Genomic DNA, 22,732 nt, shown 5'->3' with positions numbered 1-22,732 from the left:
ATCCAAAAACTGGAGGGTGCTAGAAGGTCCATCATAAGGGAAAGTGAAAGAAAGACTTTGAAAAGTTTATATAACGACATTGAGTTCAGCTTCTAGAAAGGGGAAATGTAAGCATTAATCCATTCCACCCATGATGCATTCAGTGTCTGAAAATTGTGGTTTCTTTATTTCAGATGGATTCGGTTGTTGCTACCTAAAAATGAATTCTCTAGACTTTTATATAATGTGTATTGATTAAGACTCATGTGGTTGTCTGACAAGTGAGGATAAAGGGGATAATGATATCCGTGATGATTTCATGGAAGAGTAATGGTGGTTTAATGATTTTCTTGGGATTTTCTTTCATTCCTTTTATTCCATTTTTATGTTAGCTATTTTGGGAAAATAAAGATTATATTTTTGTATAGCGAGGGTTTGAATTTGCCTAAGATTTAATGATTAATTTTCAGCTAGCTACAGGGGTGACAGGTGATGGGAACAAACCAAGGTAGGTCTCACTAGCTGGTAGGAGTTCTCCCCTTTTAATTAAATGGGGTCTTTTGACCCCTTAACATATATATACACAACATTCAAGAAAAATTCACCTACTTGCTGTATTTTTCATAGAGAAATATTCACTAATTACTGTATTTTCATATCATTTTTGTGACTAAATGCATTTTTTGTGATAAATCTATTAAAATGCACAGGTATAAGCATTTTTAGAGGGTTATTTTTGGTGCTTGAAATATCAAAATAAGCAGTTATTAGCATTTTTAGATGGGGTTGTGGTACCCATCCCCATGAATACCAGGGCTCAAGAGTGTGATAAATATGTACCATATCACTGTTAGTAGTACTACCCAATCGAATGTTATCATATCTATATCTATGATCAGCCACACATTACCTATCTCTATTCATGCCAAGATATGGGCGTCAACACCAGTTGCCCTGGACCCACCATGCAATGAAGACTGTTGTAATAAACCATTGACATGGGAATGGTGCCTCTTACTTACCTTGCATAGTGACAGACTATTACTTATGCAGGATGTCAGGGTTCCATACAAGATCACTGAAATCCACCCCTAGTTTAAGAAAACCAACAGACACCAGAAGAAGAACCAGCGATGGAGCAATGTTGGATCTAAACACATTAGTGCAGACATTAGGTATGGGCATACGAGCAGGTGGGATTAATTCAGCACAAGGCAGGGGGAACAGCAAGTTTCCCCACAATGAGGCAGTAATGAATATCAGGCAACTCTGCAAAGACAAACGGCAAAGTGCAATAGATGCCCAATTCTATCTTGGAATGCTCTAGGGGTAGAGGACACCTTTGATATCCTAAAGAAAATATCCACGAGGACAGCAAACATTGCAGTTGTGTGGGATAAGTTCTTCACAGGAAGACAGAGAGAAGAAGAAATGGCAAAGGAATACATCCACTGGTGCCAACGGGTAGCCATTGAGTGTGCATTTGCATGTCCCAGTTGCAGAGAGGATTTATATGAATATGTGTTGGCCTGTAAAATTGTGAGTGGCATATGGAGTCAAAAGTTAAAACAGGATATTTTAAAAAATTCTGGGAAATACAATTCCGTTATTGCAAACATGACAAAATGCGAGGCATTCAGAGAGGCAGCACAGGAATGTTGGGGCCCCATACAGAGATGGCAGTGAAGAGAGTTCAACTTGGTGGGCATCAAAAGGGCTGAGGAATCGGCATTGCCACTGGAAGAAGTAGCAGCAGTGAAAACAAATTACCAGAAAAAAAAGGAAAATGTGGCAAAATCAGCCTCCATGGTAAGAGTGAAACATGAGTTTTGCAGGACTGCGCACCAGAGGGGTTGTGCCAATTGCCCTGCTAGCATGCAGAATGTTTTCACTGGAGAAAAATTTGACATTTCGCCAATCATTCCTATAGGAGCAAGAGTCATATGCCTAGCAAGCACACTGGATGGTACAATAGGCACCATTACTGCCAGCAATGTCGGCAGCAGACGACATCCTATGTGGAAGACGACATTAGTGGATGGGAGGTCTGATTAAGATGTGTTAAATGTTGATGCGTCGTGCACACAACCGACCGTGAATGTCACAGTCTCATGTATTAAAGATAATAAAAGTTGCATATTAGAAGCTGTAGCTGATAATGGGGCTGAGGCATGCATTGCTGGGTCAGTACAGGCATGGAACCTGGGAATTGATATGAAAGACCTAAATAAAGCAGAAGTAAAGCTGCAACATGCAGCAGGAGGTCTGATGGGTGTAATGGGGTGTTGTCAGGTTAACATTAAGTGTGGCAGCATGTCAACAAGTGTGTATGTACGTATTTTGTCAATGGAACATGCAAGCTATTTCTGTCATTAAATGCATGCAAATCATTAGGGTTTGTGGATCCCAATTTTCCCAATCACACAATCTTTAATATTGATGGGAATGAAGTGTTGGGCATAGGAGGGGTTAATGAGAGATCAAATGAGCTGCCATATGAAGGCCCCACAGAGGATAATGTTCCCCTATTTAAGCAAAGGCTAATGAAATGTTTCTCAGGTATAACATTTAATGTAAGTAGAAACCCTTTCCCCTAATGAGCAGCAAACTGCATCACATATACCTGTTGCCAGGTGCTGTGTCACATGCTTACCATACACCAATTACTATCCCTAAGCATTGAGAGAGAGAGGTAAAAAAACTGATAGGCTGTTTTACCGTTGGCATATCCCTGAAGAGACCTCCACTGATGGGGGGACGAACTCGATGAGTACTGAGATGTTAGACTTTTATTAGTGATGGGGGTTGCAATTCTGTATCTCGTCAGCACAATATCCCCCAATCAAATTGGCAAGCTGAGGGGGCCGTGCATTCTGCTGAGCAGATGATAAGGGATAATGTTAGGGGTGACTGTAGCCTAGACACCGATGTCACAGCAAAAGCCCTCATGCAATAAAGAAATACTCTTCTAAGATGTAGACAAGTCCCCAGCACAATTAACTTTGGAGAGGCAGTTATGGGACTCTGTCCCAATGGCGAATGAATTCTTGCTTTTGGATAATCACTGGATGACAACAATACGAGAGAGGAAAGGCTATGGTCAAAACCTCGCAAAAAGAGAAAGAATCTTATGACTTGCACGCACAGCGGTTGCCTTATCTACCTGTAGGCACTGAGGCAACCAATTCCTCATACAGGATGAAGTAAGAAGCGGGACCGATCGGGAGTGGTAATGGAAAGACTCCAATATAGTGTTACATTTATTGATCTCCTCGTCTCCCGAGCATTTATTTAATTTATTTAATTTGTAAAAGAGCAGCCATATTTACCCAAATATCAGCTGATTTTAGGCGGGAACCCAAAGCACGCCAGCCAGAGATAGGAATTTCCTGTTAGAGAGGGGGAATATAGACTCTAGTCAGCTTTAGGGACGTATCCCAAAGGGAAGGGTGTCGGTAGCCAGGTACTTATTAGGCCTATGTCTTAAGCTCCTTTTTCCTGTGAACCCTTTGCTGGCCGTATGTTCTGTTTCCAGGATGCCCTGCTCTTGGGGGGTTAAGCTGACCCCCAACACCCGTGCTACACACCTGCCTTCGACCTCAGTCAGCTCCAGTCGTGACCTCGGACGGATGTCCCAGTGAGCCTTCCATTTAGGCCTACCAAGGCGTTACTGGCGCACCCAGACCTGAGACAAAGCCGACGCCGCATTTCCACAAAGGTCCACTTATTATGGCATCCAGGTACGTCTTGTGAATCAGTCATATTGCCAGTTCTTTCCCTCCTAGTGTCGTAATTACTCCCATTTTCAAAATTCAAACTCCTAATTCTCAAATGAATATTCCTTTGTTCCTCTCACTGCCTCGTGGCTGCTGCCTCCCTTGTGTGATCGTCCCAGACAAATGAAGTCATTGAATATTTAATTTAACGCTAAGAGTTCCTCCCCAGTGTGTTAGACAAGGTGAGTAACTGTAACTTGTGCAAGAACTTTTTGATTATTTTGTGTCTAATCTGGGATTTCTTCCAGATTTCCTGAGTCACGTGTCCAAGTCTTCACGCCCGCAAGTTATGTATTACCGCAAGATAATCTGAATAATTTTGAAAACCAGCTTTTACTTGAATCTCATTTTAGCCAACTATCATCCCCTTATGAGAGATAATATTAGTCCCCGTGTGGACAAGCTGCATTTACTCTTTCTCCAGGCCAGTAAACAGCCTCTTGTAAATAAATGTATGTAAAGTAATTAGCTGAGTTTTCTGGCGACCTCCTCTAGAGTAAATTAACACTATAAATCGTTTTAAGGTAAGTTTCAAGTAATTTATTCTGCATTTTCCCTCAAATATTTTCCTTTACGTATTTGGACCCTTGAGGCCAGGGCTTAAAACATAAAAATAGACAGTATGTAATAAAAATAGACAGGACTGGCAGAATATCGAGGAGAAACTGCTGCCACTTGAAATACATAGCAGCAAAGAGCCAGTGCCTTACAATAGAACCACTCAGGGGAGTGCCACGCACTCAGAACCAGCAGACAGATGCTGTCCACGGCAGCCCACCACCCCTTGATAGACGTAGTTCAAGGCCAACCAAATGCCCAGCTTGGATAAGACTATGAAGATGGATAATAAAGTGCATTTTGTCTGTTAAACATTGTTAAATTTTGCTTCGATCAACATTTCTTCTGCAGGCGATTTGTCATTTTGCTTACTCTTGATTTTTATACTTTCTTTTTGTCTTTACTTTTGACTTTTGATTACACCTGTGTTTTGTAGTAAAGCATAACTTAGGAGGGGATGTGGGATATGCCACTGATAATAATACTATCCAATTGAATGTTATTATATCTATATATGATCAGCCATGCATTTCCTATCTCTGTCTGCACCAAGATATTGGTGCCAATATCAGTTGTCTTGGACCCAACTTTCATGAAGATGCCGTTTTAATAAACCATCAATACAGAAACAGTGCCTCTTACTTACCCTGCCCATAGAGAATCCTATGAATTCTATGAGTAGTACACTAACTTATACTAAAATCTGAAAAATGCTTAAAATTCAATCTTAAGGGTATCGGCCCAGGGGTTGGTGGAAGAGTTTTGACCAAGTTGGCTAAGTTGTTTTTTACATTATCTCAAAGTTAAAGGTGTACTGCACTACCAGACGTAAGATAACACCGATTTGAAGTATTCTATTAGGTAAAAAATGCAATTTTGCAAGTGCAGGTGGGTACTGAAAATTCTGTGGGTCAAGAACTTAGCTTATGCTTTTCTCTTTATTTCCCAAAAATTTGGTTTTTTAATATCTTTTGTTCCATATAGTACATGATATGTTATAGATATGTTTTTCTTTATAAAGACAAGTTGGTTCTGAACTTTTGTTGTTACGGGCTGCTGACTAGTGAGAGCCCATGCTAGCATAAGGCTGGCTTAATCTGACAACGACGACGACGAACTTTTGTTAACAACAAGCACAACTTTGTTACACTCTAGATTTGTAGTGAGTGTTATTATTTTGTCTTTTTGTGTTTATCATCTCTACCAGTGATTTTTTGGGTGCTTTTCTTGGCTTACAAGTGTTATTTAATCATAAATTTGCCTTGCAAGACGTTAGGTCGTCGACGGAAAGCAAGTTCTCATAATATTAGCATATATAATGAAAGCCAAGGAAAGCGCTCAAAAAATCACTGGTACTTGGGTTGTCCGTATAATAAGATTCCCAAGGAGTTGCAGTCTCAAGGAACGCTGTTACGCGGGATCCGACAACACTGGCACGTAGCTTGTTTCCCCCTCTCCCAATCCCCCCTCCCCCCCACCCGGCGAGCTGTCTGCGATGCTCAGCCTTGGCTTGGCAGCTGATAGAGATGGAGCTCCCACTCGCTTCTCCCGCCAGGTGCGAATTAGGCTCTGTAATTCGTTTTTTGTGTGCAAAAAACACTGCACTGGTGGACATTCATTTCCATAACACATTTCAGAACCGGAGAGGAGCTGAAAGAAGAGGTCTTCAGCTACCTTCGCGGAGCGGCGGGAGAGTTCTACGATTCAGGCATAAAGAAGATGGTACACCGCATCCAAAATGCATTGATCTCAATGGTGATTATGTCGAAAAATAGGAAAAAGTCTAAGCTCTCCAAAAATGTATTATTCAATCCCAATAATCATGTTTTTCATTGTGAAAAATCTTTGGCAACCTTCTTCTACGGACAACCCTCGTAAAAGTGATAAACACAAAAAGATGCGATAATGACACTCTCCCGACAAACGCTGTTTGTTGTTGTTGACAAAACTTCAGAATCAGCTAGTCTTTATTTTACATTAGACGGGATAATATCTCTGTAAAAAGAGAGGGAACCAGGTGCCAGCTAGGGTTTTCAAGACAACTTTGAGTGTGACTATAAGACAAACTTTGACTAAGTTTTTCTCAAAACATGGGAGCTCCTAACCTCTGCATGATGCAACTGACTCTCAGCCCCTTAAAGGATGGAGGTGTGTTAATCAGGTAAAACTGAATAAAATGATAATCCCACAGACTAGTAACAGAATGAAATAAACAGTTAACAAAGTGTGCAGTCAAAGAATTCAAGTATGAAATGTATACAGATGAGGATAAACATATACTGTCTTAAAAGAAAACAACTCAATGCCCTAATATATTCTTAAATTTAAAAGGTTAACAAGAATAAAGAATGAGATTTAGATCCAAAGAAAGCATTAGATCAATCTCCTTAAGAACTGAATGCTGTCAGGGTCTTGGGAAAACAAAAGCCAAGAGCATTCTAAATCATACTGGTAGAGAAACAGTCATTGAACACTAGAACTATCCCAAACGACTTATATATGTTACAGGGAACGTGCGAAATGAGGGATTTCACAAAATCCCAAGGGAATGTGTGAAATGACCAATTCGCTTAGGAACATTTGAACCCTGGGGGCTAGTACTAAACACGGTGAAACAGTGGTTCATCCATGCTGTTTCGCCGTTATTTAGTACTAGCCCCTGGGGAGTCAAATGTATTTCGCTGTGTTTAATACTAGCCCGCGGGGGATCAAATGTCCCTAAGTGCATTTGAACCCCCATAGGCTAGTACTAAACATGGTGAAACACATTTGACCCCCAAGGGACTAGTACTAAACACAGCGAAACAGTGTAGATTTCACTGTGTTTAGTACTAGCCCTCTGGTATCAAATGCTCCTGAGCAAATTGGTTATTTCACGTATGCCCTAAGGATTTCGACATATTCCCTGTAACATATATAAGGAATGAATGTTACTGTACTGTAAGCTTTCAAGCTTACCTTTGAAAACATCAAGCATTTGCAGATGATATAGGGAAGGCCAAACATTAACCAGGTCTGAATGCAGAGAAGGAGGTGGGAGAGGAGCATTGCAGGTAGTGTTTGCTGCCACTTGTTGAAGCATAACCTCCTCCTGATCCTTCAGCGTTCCAGAGACTCTGAGAGAAAATAAAAGAAATGACACAATGATGGATACAAAACTGTTTCAAAATAGCAATGCATTTTGAATTTTACAATATAAGAGAAATAACAGCATTGGGGATAATCCCTCTTTCCTTATTATAGAAAGGATTAATTGTGATTGTTGTAAATAAACATTTTGCATTTTCCCTAAGAAATTGCTTACCTTACACGGTTAACAGTAAAATCATATTAACAGAGAGTAAAAGATTAAATCAAATTGAAACTTTTCAAAAGAATTTACATTTTTCCTAGTAGAAAAACAGCCATTCATGTAGGAGTATTCCTCAGCATCAGCTGGAATTAGGCAATGAAACTTGGTCAGACTGTATTTGTAGTTAAATGGTGATAGCTCGGTGTGAGAGATGCCAACCACTCATCTTCCATCTGTAAGCACTTTTTCCTTTTGTGATTGCATCTATAAATCAGATCTCAGGTGTTTAGAATCTAAAATGCTAGATTAATTAAGCCTGCCTTAAACCTTGATGGCAGTTCATTTCCTTTGCATACGTCCTAACTGTTTAAATTTTAGGCTTTTTTAAACATTTCAGACTTTTATTGTATTTGTGTGATTTTAATATCAACACACTTTTACAATGCCCATGTCTTCAACTCATTTCAACTGATATTTTTTAAATGGCACCAGACTAGTAGTAACACAACATTGTAATGAAGATTTTAAAATATACTTTAGTCATTCATCTTGAAATTCATCAGTATACTGAGAGTTCCTATGGGAATATATAAACTTTTTATTTACGGTATGTAGGATACTAACTCCTTAGGTGGAAGGTTAGTCCATCAACTGATGGGCAGCTGTCTCCACCAGAAATCCCATGATCTTGGTTACAATCAACAGCAGGAGAGGAATGTTTCTGAACGGTCCCTCTGAAAAACTTTGGAGAAGCAAGCGCTACCCTAAAGATAGGGCAGGACAGGTCAAGAGGCAGATAGTATCTGGGTCAATTATAAATGCCTTTAAATGATAGCTTTATTACATCCCAAACCTTGATAAAAGTAGAGTGGAGGGAGTCACCTTACAGGCTACAGCTCTAAGATAGGAGGACCAATCTAGCTGCATTGTGGCCCATATAACATGTACTTGGCCTGACTGCTGCAATGTAAAGGAATGAAGACTGGATGAACTTAGAAAGCACCAGTTGCTCACCCATTCAACCTCCAGCTTTTTGCCATCTGAGTACATAAACTGTTGAGCAGCTACAGGTCCTAAAGACTTTAGGTCAATTGAGATACCAGTAGTGTGGTGCTGCCAAACATCTGCCCTCATTGCCTGTGAACCAAAAAGTTCTCCAAATGCCCAGTCCCCCTTGCTTCATAAGCTCTCATCAAGACGGGACAAACTTCCTCCTCACAAGATGAACTTTATGCCTGATTGATCACTTCATGGAGCCAGAAAGATTTGGCTGTACATATCAGAGATGGAGTAATCCCCTTTAGGCCTTCTTCTGCTGGTACTGAACCTCATAACAATGAAGGGCGCCACCCAATGCACTCCTTGCAAGACCTCCCAAATGCAGAACGACAAGACTTAGTTCATTAACAACAAGGAAATAAAGCAGCCAAACGCCTGCTTGGATCCTTCACACTTTTCATTGTTTGCTTTCTTGTTCAGATTTAAGTGTAAATGAGACCCAAACACTCTACACACAATAAAAGTAATGAAAGAAGTTTAAACTTGGTTATTCAGTGAACACAGACACGTCTTGAAAGGGGCCAAAGAAGAAGTCTTAGAGACGGCAGGTGAGTAGGGGGTTCCCCCTCACTCACTCATCTACCACCAATTACCTACCATTAACAAGTTTCAACAAATGATTCCAGTAAGTGCCAAGGAATACTCCTTCGTAAAAATAAATAACAATAAATGGATTAACCTCAGAGAATGAAGAGCAATCAAAAAGGTAAAGACAAGCCTGTGAGAAGCAGCTAGTCCCATCACCACGGAGGAGTGAACCCGCATTACCAGTGCCTCCTGCAGGAGACCCAAACGTCGATCCAGCACTGAGCTCTTCCCCCTGGAAAGATAAAAGAAATGTAAATCAATACAAAGTTAGTTAATCTTCAACTTTCTTGACTACAGACGCCGATATAACGTGACAGATTTTTTTATTACTGTTGATAAATAAAAGAGAAAACCAGAATGCTGATTTACTATACCCTATGACACAAACTAAACCAAATGAATATACAAATATATACTGTAAGTATATTAATCAAGTAAATGATATGTGATAAAATTGCACAGCTATAAAACAGAATTATATGCCAAAACATGAGAAGAGTAAAGCAATACAGTAGTATAAATAATTAATTTTAAGAACTGGCAAAATCTTGAACATTACACGGGAAAGAGAGGAATATTTCAGGACCGGGATTAATGAATGGCATGGCAGTATCTTAAAGCCTTCAACGAAGTCACAGTCATCAGCCCACCCAATTACAAGAATTGTGACTGGGACGATAAAGGAGATAATGATTGATGCAAGGATAAGGTAATGAATGTGGGTAAACCAGAAAGAAATTACACATTTAAAAGGAATATTGCGCTTGTTAAACAAATTCTACAGTAGTATAAAACGTTTGGGGAAATCAATCCAGACCTGGACTGTCATGCTCCACAGTGCCTGATAAGTGTACTTAATATAAGGATACAAATAAATTAATTTTATTATAAATTTAAACGTTAACATATTAAAAAATTAATAGATATATTAATTTAATACAGTTAACTACATAAGTCTTGAAATCTAATAGTGCAACATAAATAGACTACAACACCTCATCACAAGCTCATATTTTCTCTAGTCTGAGATAATTTGGTAGAATTATTTTCATAAATGTAATGCTGTTACTTTTTTATTTCTTTTCTTTCTACTTCACCATGTAACACAGGCTACACTAGACTCTTTTATTTGGCATGAACATAAATTCCAGTCTAAAATATTGCGACGAAGCAGCCAAATATCTGGTTTACACTTATCAAGCAAAAATTTGTTACTTCACAACAGCCAGGCGCTTGCATCTTCCTCACAGATAAAATACGACTGATTACTCTAAAGGCAACAGTGATCCTTTAAAAACTTATTAATCATGCAAGAAGTCAGACTAAGTTCATTCAAACGAGTGTGAGGTAATCTTATATGAGATTAAATTCATTAAATGGCATCACTCCATCAACGACTTTAAAAGTCTAAGTATTTCCCTGGTTCAAATCAAATGTGAATTTAAAACAAAACACAAAATGTACAAGAGTTTTAAATTCATCTTCAAAATGTGAAAACTAAGAAATTGTAACACAGAATATCTATAAAAAAAATCACACGCACTACAAAACGTTTAAAAAATTGGATAAATGCACAAAACGTTATCAACACCAAAATGTGAAAGAATTGGAATAAATTCACCTGGAATAACCTAACTAATTTTAGTATTTTAAGTGCACTTAAAACTTGTACTTATTACAATACCTCTTAAAGGCCTGTTACAATATTTTCAGCTGAATACTTTTAAAAACGAGGTGCCTTTACACACTTATACAACGTCTGTTCAGATTTCACAAAGTCATTATACAAATGGTGGATCTCAACAAAATGCTTAGAGTGACCAAGATACTTCTTTTTGTTACTGTAAAATATAAATTAAAATTATCTCGAACAAGGAGAGAGAGAGAGAGAGAGAGAGAGAGGAGAGAGAGAGAGAGAGAGAGGATCAACTCGAATGGTCCCTCAGATTAAGAATGACAAAATTGCTCTAGTCGTATGGAAACTTCTGAATTGTACCTAGTCCGAAATGGCTGCAACGTCCTAACCAGGCGTTTTGGGGGCGAGGTGTCTTTGCTAAATGGATATTAACAATCTTTAATATTAAAAAATTTCAGACAGTAAAAGTCTTCTAGAATAATAGGAATTCTCCTTGGAATCGAAAGCAAAGACTAAGTGACGTTACTTCCATTGAATGTTCTGGAGAAGCTACATGATGCAACTTTACAGAAAAATGGTGCAATAACCACATGACTTTTAGTCAGACACAGGCTGGTTCCTATATACGCGTCCCATACTGCAAGTGCATCGTTTGATTGACATGTTTTCAAAGCAAAACAAAGAATTTTATCTTATCTCCAGTGATGACAGCAATTTCCTACTTCGAATGGACAAAAGCTATATAGGAGATAACAGGACCTACTAAAAATTTTTGTTTTTTCTTAATTTTGAATTATGCTCTTGAGAATTCTGATCATACATTTTAAACATATTAACTCTCAGCTCATTTTGATGTGGATTCTGAGCATATTATAGACATTTTACAACATTACATACAATTACTGAAAGGAAGTTATGCGTTGCAAAAGCAACAACTTAAGAATATACTATAACTTTTTTAAAGTCTACATTTTTGCTTTATGATTTTTTCTTGGTTGTGTACTATATGTTAGGGTAAAATGGCACACTTAGCTGCCTCTCCAATACAGTGCAGTACTCTCTTATGGCATTTCTAGGTAAGACAGTCATAATAAATGAATATACAAAAATAAAGTATATCTTAGTTTTACCAGACTACTGAGCTGATCAACAGTTCTCCTAGGGCTGGCCCGAAGAATTATATATTTCTACGTGGCTAGGAGCCAATTGGTAACCTAGCAACGGGACCTACAGCTTATTGTGGGATCCGAACCACACTATATCGAGAAATGAATTTCTATCACCAGAAATAAATTCCTCTGATTCCGCGCTGGCCGAGCAGGGATTCGAACTTCGGATCACCGGATTGACAGCCGAGCGCGAAAACCACTCGTCCAGCGAGGAACTTGAAATTATAAATTAATCCAAATGTATTTAAATCTGATTCAAACATTTAATCGTTACAACAACACCTTATTAATCCTTAATGCACTGTAAGTTATATAAAGATGAGTAGTTTTGCCTTGCCTTCATATTTGACTCTACGCTCCCAGCTCCGATGCTCTTGTTTTTCTCTTTTGCATACTTTCCCTTCTCTCTAGATTATGAAATGACACGAAAATTGATTGACAACAGATAAAGAAGAGCAGATGTCAGCAGCAATCACCAATTTTTGTCATTACCATGCTAGAGATGAAATGAAAAGTACCCAACAAAAAAGTTGGCAGTGTCTAAGTTTAATACAATACAACTTGAAGAAGAGGAACAACAAGAGGCTTTTGCGATTAAATGTCTAGATATATTTTCAGTTTCGGATATCATAAATGAAGAGGTGCCGACAATCAACGAGGACTGGATTAATACGAGAACCTGCATCACTGTCACAAAAACAAGCTAGGAAATGAGGTAACAAAATAGAAACCTTGGATGCTGTAGGAGACATGGAATACAATGAAGAATCGACTAAAACAATGAACTTATAGGGAGATGATTACAAAGGAGAATGTGCGAGGTTGAGTTGAGCAAGATGCAAGAACAGATAAAAAGGAGAATATCCAGAAGGTGCCGAGGTTGCATTTAGAGGCACTGCACTTATGTTAGTTGTGATGAGAGTGTTTAGCATGCTTACCTATTCTAGATAAGCTGGAGAGAGAAATAGGTAAAACGCCTAAAGATAAACAACCTGGGTTTTTAAAAGGCCAGGAGTTGCAAAGATCAAATATTGTAATAGCACTATGACTTATTGTGAAGAAGTAGATGAAATTTTAAATTTTTCTGATGGGATTTGTTGATTACTTGCATCAACATGGTAAACCCATTAAAAATGTCAAATAAATTTAATTTATCCATGAATGAACTACCAGATGGATAGTTAATGCTTATGGAGTCTTGTCAAATACATTTACAGTAAACAGCCAGATGCCACAGGGAAATATTATGTCACATTTGCTGCTTGGCCTCCTCATGGATATTTTAGAGCAAAAAGTGGTTGGAGATTGAGGAAAAGGATACGACAGGATTAAAAATAAAAGCGTGAGCGTGAGACTTAGAATGGACGGATGATATGATTTTTATCAGCATAAACACCACAATATTTAAAAATCTTGCTTACTAGAATGCATTCACATCTAGCTATAGAATTCAAAAAATATCTAAAGAAAAGCAAGAGTTGAGACAGGTTATACATAAAGGGATGAAACAGCATTAGTCAGAGCAAAGACAGATGAGGCTGAACCTTTCAAATATCTGGGAACATTAACATCCAGTACAGTGTTCTTTTGGAACTTAGTGGAAGACTAAAAAGGCAAATTGAACAGCGGGGAGCATGATTTGGACTTCAAAATGACCGAAATTGCACCTATAAATATAATCAAATACTAGTCTAGTATGATTTGTATTGCTATACGGATATGAAACCTGGTATGACAGTGAAACTATACCTAAAAAATATGAAATCAACTTGAGACTAAAGCTAATGGTAAATATTAGGAGTCAGATAACTGGATCGAGTGAGAAACAATGCCACAAGGGAACTTATGGAAGTTCCATATGAAGATTGTATAATGCAGTGGAGATGGGGATGATCAGAAAATGTCCTATACACAACCCATGGGAAAACCGTACTTGACAGTGTAAATTGGGTTCCTGTGGGCACCAGCAGACTTGGAAGACCCAGACCTGTACTTGGTTGAGTATAGATGTGTGTGAGCAAAAGCAAAGGAAGGACATGAGAGGTGAAATTTCACAAAGATCTCAGAGAGAGATCTTTCCTTGACTGTTCATTAAGGAAAGCCTAAGAAACTTTAGAAACAAAACAAACTTCCCTAACATCACTTACGTATTGTCAATAACAGATGTGTAAAGCGAAATGTACCAGGACAGAGAGTACTGGTACATAGGAGAAAGGGTGGACAGACTTGTGAGGGTCATGTAGAGATCTGCTGCTGGTCGTGATACCTTCTCATACTGCTGGCAACACAAAAGGAGAGCTTCTTCTGTCTCCACACACTGCTCCTGCTTACGCTTGATCTCGTCAGACATTTGCTACGAAAGATTTAAAGGCGAATTTTGACTATCAAATATTTTTTTTTTTCATATTGTTTTTCATGTCAATCCTCTATTCAACATCACAACCTCTGACTTTCTCTTTCAAATGTTGAACTACTTTGGCAAGGCAAATAACCTATGATTATAAATGATAGATATTTGCAGTTTAACTGCTTTAATTTATTTACTAATGCAACCTATAACAAACTATTTCAGTTTTTGTAGCTATTGCAAACTAGATGAATATGGAATTAACTAACGGCATATTTCATAACTAGACAAAATCCTAATATAAGATTTAATTTTGGGTCTAACATCAATTGCTTATATCAAATGACCCAAAATATTTTGCTTTTGACAGATCAATTAACTAGATGCTTAGAACTTATTGCACATAGATTATGAGAACCTTAGTTTCTTGAAGAATATGGATGGCCTCCTCAGACTCCAAAATATCCCCCTGTGCCGAGGAGAGCGTCTGCAGAATTCGCTCCTCGGTGTCTTGTAAAGCTCTTTGATGCGAGGATGTTGTTGCAACTAATTTCTGACGTTCATCCTCTAACTCAGGGCTGAAAAACAAATAAAGTATCGAAACTTTGCTTTTGTTGAAGTACAGCATGAAATTTTCCAAAAGGGCTGCGATATTACATTTGAGATCAGTCAATATGGAATAACCTTTTTCTGTACACAATTCCACAAGATATTCATTTGATTCATATGTTCATCTAACACAAGGTGATCAATTGATAGACAGCCTAACTGGCTTTCACTCACCGCTCTTTAGTGACAAGTATCTGCCTCAAGTTGTCATGAAGACCATGGACAGTGATGGTGAAGTTGACCACAGTCAGGTTGGCAGCCGTCTCAAGAGATAAATGTGGGCGGGGCTGTCTAGTGGCCAAATACAAACGGAAACCCGGTTTGAACCGCAGCATTAAAGATCCAACTCGATAAACACGGACACCGCCTGTCGATCATTTAAACAGGAGGATAAATCAAACCGAAAAAACAGGCAGAAGGGAAAAGGAAAATGGCCACAAGGATAAAATAAAATAAAAAGAAAAAATGAGTTTATATCTACTATTTGCTCTAGACGTTGAAACAAACTATTATGTAGAGGGAAAGGGCTGTCCAGTTTTCTAGCATTTCATTTTCTTCAAGAAAAAGTGCATACAATCAGATTATTTGTTAGATTTTTCATAATTTGCCAAAATGATCGGAATTCACTTGAAATTAAAGAAGCTACCGAAATAGTTCCCTGAGTGCCGAAAGTTCCCATCATCCTGACAGACTTATTTCATTCATGAAATTAACTTAATTTAATCATTCAATTAATATTCCATATTTTATTCAGGCTTCAAGTAGTATTACACAGTGCTTAAAATACACAGGTGTATAATTAATAAGTCAGAAGCGCAGCATAGAGGGTATGCAAATGACTGAGAATATATGAACATTCTGATCAACTGGAGTGGTGTACAGCAACAATGAAAGGAAATGAAACGTTTGGTACCTATATGTACATGTAGAATATAGCTGCATACTTTGCGAGAAAATAAAACTCAACAAGACAGAGCACTCCATCCCAAAATTCTTTGCTTTCAAGGTTTTAGATGCAACAAAAGAACTGTCATGTAAATAGTATCTTGAAAGTAAGAAATTCTAAGAAAGTAATAAGCCTTTTATTAAGGGCCATACATTGCAGCATTTGGGACTAGCTTTTGTGCATTTGACTACTGATGTTGTCTTAAAATGAAGTTAGCTAAGGTTCTGCACTAAACACTATTTCCTCTCACTAGCTGAAAAATGTTTTATGAGTCGTGAACAATACTAAGATGTTAAGAAAAAACAAATTACTTTAGAAATGTAATGCATGTTACATCTAATCAGAATCTTTATGTACAATGTACAATGTGTATGTGCAAATCGGTCAGTGTGCTTTTTCCCCAATTAATGCTGAATGTAAAGATATTTAAAAAATCTGAATTGAAAAAAATAATAGATGCAATTTTATATACAAGCCTAATTTAAAATAAAAACTGAATGATACCAGAACCACGAGATATACACTGACATTCCTACAGAATACAAGAAAAAATACACTTCGCTCTTCATACTTGAACCATAAAATTACAGTGTGTTTGTCTGATCACATACACATGGCTTACCACAATACTATAATTTCGTAATGCAAACACCTTGTGCATGACTCCTCTGCTGCACAGGCACAATGCATGCACTGAGTACATATGCCCTGAGAGTTTTAGCCGAACCAGGCATCACCCAAGGATTCCCATGATCACTTGCCTACAGGAGAGGATAACTTGTGAATGGAATAGGGTTCTGAACTATATTTATCTTTCCTTTGGGGTTGCGATTCCGAATCATTCAGAAAAATTGTAGCATTTCAAATCATAAGTGATCGTATAGCCTAAACAATCTGAAATGTACTAATCTAGTCATAACCTAAGTTTTACGCTACGACACCCAGGTTACTTCAGCTATATTATTCTAACTCACAATCAAAACCATCTTACTTTGTGTATACTATCCAAGAGATAAATGGTGGAAACTTACTGTTATTTAAGTTGACGTAATCAATATCCTTAGCCTGAATTGTTATTGAGATTGGCATGAGCATAGTCTCTACTTTGTGACCCTCATTTAAAGAACACTCCAAGAAATTCTCTTTTCCTATAGTATGTGTACCTTACCAAAGAAAATCTCTGTAAAAGGTCTTTAAATAAAAGGGAATACTTAAATGAATTTGAAGGCACCGACAACTATGGCTGAATCTCCTGAGTCATTCCTAGATACAACTACGAGAGCTGTAACAGACTGTCCTTCACATTCACGACCATCACTGACCAATATCAAACAGTCGACTAACAACCAAACCAACTAACAACAAACAACGATACTTAAACACTATTACACATATATGTACTTACAGCCTAATACATGAAATAACCAAACAGCACTTTTCACAAGTAAACAAATACAATAAAATATATCTTTTTTCCACATAATATGCATTTCCACTTTACATAATTAGGGGAACACAAAACTATGACACAACTTGCTGAAAAATACAACCTCTCTTGTCGACATTTCAACAGCTCCCTATGATCAGTGAAAGCAGATCTAGTAGAGATCATGGGAAACTGGTGCAAACTCTATCACACAGGAGCACCTCTGCAGCATGTGGCAAACCACAAGTAGGTGCTGAACAAAGAGGCAAAATCAAATTGCCCCAGTACCCGTGGGTAATATACAACGGAGGCCTGTAGTATGTGAATCCCATCCCCATGAGCATGGTCTGTGGACTGTGTATGCACTGAGAAAGAGAATAATGCTGACTCTACCACAAGTGCTTCAGGAAAAGGACTTGTGTATGAGCCATGGCAGTTGCCTGTCCAAGAAAGGAACAGTAAGGAAGACTCATGGTATTGCTCACCCTATCTGTTGGCATATCATCTGTAAACTGTGGAAACCAGGAGCAAGAAAGTAGAGGTGACTTTACCGCACATAATTCAGAAGCACAGGTGTATGAGATACAGGTAATCTTGCCTGAGAAGATAGAAAGACTCGGGGCACTAAGCGCCCAATGCCTGCATAAACATGATCCAGGGACTGTTCATGCACCAAGCAAGGGGGTAACGCTGAGTCTATCATACATGTAGGCAAAACAAGGGTGGAGGAGACACAAGTAGTCCTCTTGTCCCAGAAAGCACAAACTGACTTAGGGCACCAAGCACGCTCAATAACCTCCTTGTCAGATGTAACATCAAGTGACCAAACACCATCTCCCTTAGAAGGGGAAGGGCACTCACTAAAACCATTTCAGGATATTTTGTAAGAAGTCTCCTTGGTCTTCTTCCTCCTATGTGAGGCAGAGAAAAGAGATTACAAGGAAGAGGAAGGGGAAGAGCTTAACAACAAGGAGGAGGAGAAGGAGGAGGAGGATGAGGAGGAAGAGTTGCAAGAAGAAAAACGCTTGACCTTCACGTTACTCCTTGCTCATGTGTTACTCTCCTCTAGCAGAAGCAGTAGCCATGGCCAATGCTGAGGAACAATCTTCCAAGGAAAGGGCAATCCCTATCAGAGGCTTAACAGCGCTGAGCATCAAGCATCTCGGCAGAAACAGAAACCGCAGACAAAACCGTCAACATAGAAAGGATAAGCTAGGGTAAAGCCCTGTACATACATAGGGGTCTCACATGCTGAGAGCCAGGCATTCACACTGGACTTGCTACTAGACAAAAGCAAGTTACAAGTCACTCACATCCCAAAGCATGATCCCCTGTAATCGAGAGATAGCTGCACATGTGGAAAAAGCAGGGAGAGGCTTGGAGGCAGGGAGAAAGTAACAAAAAGTTTCTCCTTTTATGCCCAAACCTTTTCCCAACAACTGCAGAAGGAATAGTAATGGTAGGGACAGGAGAGGAAGCATCACAACTTCACTCATGCCCTTCACACCACCAATATGTACGCTACTTATTTGTTGTAAGCTAAGCACCAATTTTCAGTAACCTTTTCCAACTCATGCTAAATATACTCCTATAATACTTAATGATTTGTATTTCTGTAGGAACAAACAAATGTTAACTGAGAAAGCATCCTACTCCATTCCAACAAATTTTTGTTCTTTAACCTTCTTCAACAGTAGTACGAGAAATGACATTTTGTAGGATAGATGGAGGGTCTGCTGAAAGGTCAAGCAACAGGAGAGGTATAGCCCTGGGCACACAGTGGGAAAGGGCAGCTTCAAGTACAGTCCCAACTGAGTCCTTGGGTGATGGCATGTTCATATCCTGCTCTCTGACTACTTCCAGTCCATTGGCTGCCTCGTGTTGCTGAATCCACCGACTTCCCAGTTCATCAGGGTCAACTAAAAGTGGCCATCTGGAATTACAATTTCCATTTACCAATGGATTTTAGTCAGTAAAATTGTTCTACAAGTAGTAAATTGTTGTGCAGATATAGTAAACATTATATAAAAATTTACATACATACTTATCTATTCAAAGTTCAAACACATATCCATAGTCTGATGATTCATTCAATCAGAATAATGATGATGATGAATTTTCACTGATTTGGAAGAATACCTTTGTCATGTATTACAGTAATAAAAAACAACAAACATTACTCCTCCCATATGCTGTTTTAATTTTCCCAGTAAGCTTTCAAGTGCTTGATTGACAATCCAAACACATACATAATATTCCGTGTTGTTTTACATAATTGTTTGTATACTTGAATAGAGAAAAAGCATAACATGCTCTGGTACTAACTTAACGGTGTGTTTAATGATCGTAGCATTTTGCAAAGAGAAGCCATCAGTAGGTAGACCTTCCAGTCCCCAAGCACGGATGTGAAGAGCGGGTGTCAAAAATGACACCAAATTGAAAGGTATGGAAACTTCAAGTTCAGATTCTTTCATGGCATTGCACCATTCATCTCGCAGTCTGTCTCTGCGAATTTTTAGTGGGAAAGTTACAATAACAATAAATAAATAACACCACGATTACACAAAATGTTTTTCCTCAGGGCATTTCATAAAAATATATATTCATTAAACAAGGAAGATGTTACTCCAGAGATGCAAAATAGGAATTTCATATTTTCTCAGATGCAATTTTCACTCATTCCCAAAACAGACTTGACACAAACTTCCCATACGTATTCAGTTCATCACTGCTACAGTTTTTTTTGCCTACCTGATTTCAGGCTGATAAGGAGCCAAGTAGGCCAATGATGCTGCAGCCATCAGAGTATCTCCTGGTAGCCGTAGGAGATCATCTGAGGCAGCTTGAGCAGCAGCCTCCCAACGTTCCTTCTCCCCACCTAGTCCACCTGTGAGTACATTAATTAATGCTTACCAGACAACACAAGCGAAAACACGAAATAAATTTCCTTGAACTACATCACGAGGAGAAAAAATCCATAACATAACATATCACATGATTTGTTTTTCTTTTTACTCACTTATAAGTTTCTGAGCTCTGTCAAGTTTGAGACCACAAATCCTTTGTTCATTCTCCAGTTTTTCCTTCTCTCGACAAGATACAGAAAACCGGCGTTGGAGAATCTCTAATTTATCCTCCAGTTCCCTTAGCTCTCCTCTCTTGGCTTCCACTTCGGCCATCCTTGAGGCGAGTTGTTCTTCAGCCATCACTAAACGCTCTCTTTTGGGGGCCACAATCTGTAAATAGGGTTTTTGAATATACAGTAATATCTCTCTGTCTCTGTATGCCTGTGGCATGTGTAAACATTACAGGCAAAGAATTTTAACCGAGCAAAAGTAATTTTGATTGAAAGCGACAACAACGGTGCTCATACATCTTCTAAGTTTCTTCTGTCATGATAAAATCAAAATATTTCAAAAATGAAAAATAAATGACTATATACATACTTGCGATACACACACACACACACACACACACACACACACACACACACACACATATATATATATATATATATATATATATAATATATATATATATATATATATTATATATATATATATATACATATATATATAAAGTGTGTCCTCGACTTACGGCATGGGACCCATTCCAGCACAGCCCCGTAAATTGACTTCCACCGTAAGTCGTGTTTTTGCTATTATTGGAGCTTTAACGGCACTGAGTGTGCTGGCTTCATCAAGTTACAGCGCCATAAGTACCGTTAATTTGATACTTATTCTTGCCATTAACATTGTTAACTGAACTTATGGTGCCATAACGTAATGCAACACCAAATTCTGTAAGCTCAAATCGCCATAAGTTGGTGGCGCAGTAGATATATAAGTAATATACGACATTCATTATAAAAATAATAATTTTCTCTCTCTCTCTCTCTCTCTCTCTCTCTCTCTCCTCTCTCTCTCTCTCTCTCTCAATGAGCTGTATGGTTTTTTGTATGATAAATAAATGATTTACTAATTTTCAAACAATATCAAACCCTTAACGGACGGACATGCTCACATGAGTAGCAATAATAGGTTTTGGGTGGACGACGGAGTCACTGATGGTGAGTAACAATATTACACGCTATCGATTTGGGGAAATCTGGTGGGAAAGAGGTGTTATTACTTCTATAGCCCATAAATTCTCTAATTAGGCCCAACTGTTTAGACAGAGCTAAAATCAAGTGGGCAGCTCATGACAGTAATAAGCATTAATCATATGCATATCAAGGAGAGAAATGTTAAGCAAACTCACACTTCTCTATCACACATGATGTCACTTACTTATAGAATTTGCCATAACAACTAAAAATCATACTTTCAAGGGGTTGATGTTGGTTTTAGTTCTTATCTTTTAATATAGTAGGTGTGTCAGTTATAAATGTAAATTTGCGAAGAAAAGTGCAAAGAAATGTTAGAAAAGACATTTATAAATCCCAAAAAATTACTGCATCTTCGTTCTCAGTAAATTTACGTAAATTTTTTAACAACAAATATGCGTAGAATTTGTTATTGATTTTCAAAAAATGTATACCTTACTCTGTTTTGACCCTATTGCTAGTGAACCGGTAATATTAGATTACTTCTATAGCCCATAAATTCTCTAATAGCAACTTTCAGACTAGCTAAAATCAAGTGGGCAGCTCATGACAGAGTTAGTTGTAATCTTGACTTCAAGGGAGGATGTACTACTTCTCTATCTCACATGATGTCTTTTTATAAATTTGCTCATAAATATACTAAGGGGTTGCTGTTGGTTTTAGTTCTTATCTTTTCATATAGTAGGTGTGTCAGTTATAAATGTAATTTTGAGAAGAAAAGTGCAAAGAAATGTTAGAAAAGACATGTATTAATCCCAAAAAAATTACTGCATCTTCGTTCTCAGTAAATTTACGTAAATTTTTTACAACAAAATATGCTCAGAGTTTGTTACTGATTTTATTTCTTATCTGTTTTGATATTGTGTGAACCGTAATTGTAATCTTACAAAATATAATAAAATTATTTATTACAAAAAACGTAAAACTTGGTAAAATTTAAGACTGTCTTATAAAAGAGGCCCCAGAAGGGATTGTAAATAGTCAATTTCAACTTCATGTGAAAGGTAAGGAAAATTATTTAGAATTTTTTTGAACACAATATGCATCTGCATCTCCTCCTCTTTCAACCAATGGGTTTTTTCTTAAATTGACTGACATCTAAGTTTCTCGGCCTGGGGCGTAGCATACTGATTTTTTGCCCCATCCATTCACAATATAAATGTAAACAACGCTAACATCAATAATTCATTAAAAAAAATAACGATAGTCAATTAGTACGATTTTTTTATAAATTTAAAAATA

The 22,732-nt window shown here is 38.0% G+C and overlaps 1 protein-coding gene across 1 annotated transcript in view; it reads right to left on the bottom strand.

Annotated features, from left to right (window-relative positions):
• The window catches only part of LOC135201869 (dynein axonemal heavy chain 3-like), a 250,908-nt gene that overhangs the window by 33,896 nt on the left and 194,280 nt on the right, over window positions 1–22,732 (bottom strand). Inside the window, exons 54-62 of the mRNA XM_064231170.1 lie at window positions 20,405–20,621; window positions 20,137–20,272; window positions 19,711–19,890; window positions 19,068–19,318; window positions 15,188–15,380; window positions 14,823–14,982; window positions 14,205–14,410; window positions 9,344–9,484; window positions 7,272–7,429 (exon numbers count right to left, since the gene is read on the bottom strand). Of these exons, the coding sequence (XP_064087240.1) occupies window positions 7,272–7,429; window positions 9,344–9,484; window positions 14,205–14,410; window positions 14,823–14,982; window positions 15,188–15,380; window positions 19,068–19,318; window positions 19,711–19,890; window positions 20,137–20,272; window positions 20,405–20,621 (1,642 nt within the window). The remainder of the gene's footprint in view (window positions 1–7,271; window positions 7,430–9,343; window positions 9,485–14,204; window positions 14,411–14,822; window positions 14,983–15,187; window positions 15,381–19,067; window positions 19,319–19,710; window positions 19,891–20,136; window positions 20,273–20,404; window positions 20,622–22,732) is intronic.

This window comes from Macrobrachium nipponense, chromosome 28 (assembly GCF_015104395.2).
Source record: "Macrobrachium nipponense isolate FS-2020 chromosome 28, ASM1510439v2, whole genome shotgun sequence".
Taxonomy (NCBI): Eukaryota; Metazoa; Arthropoda; class Malacostraca; order Decapoda; family Palaemonidae; genus Macrobrachium; species Macrobrachium nipponense.
This window is presented reverse-complemented; position numbering and strand designations above follow the sequence as displayed.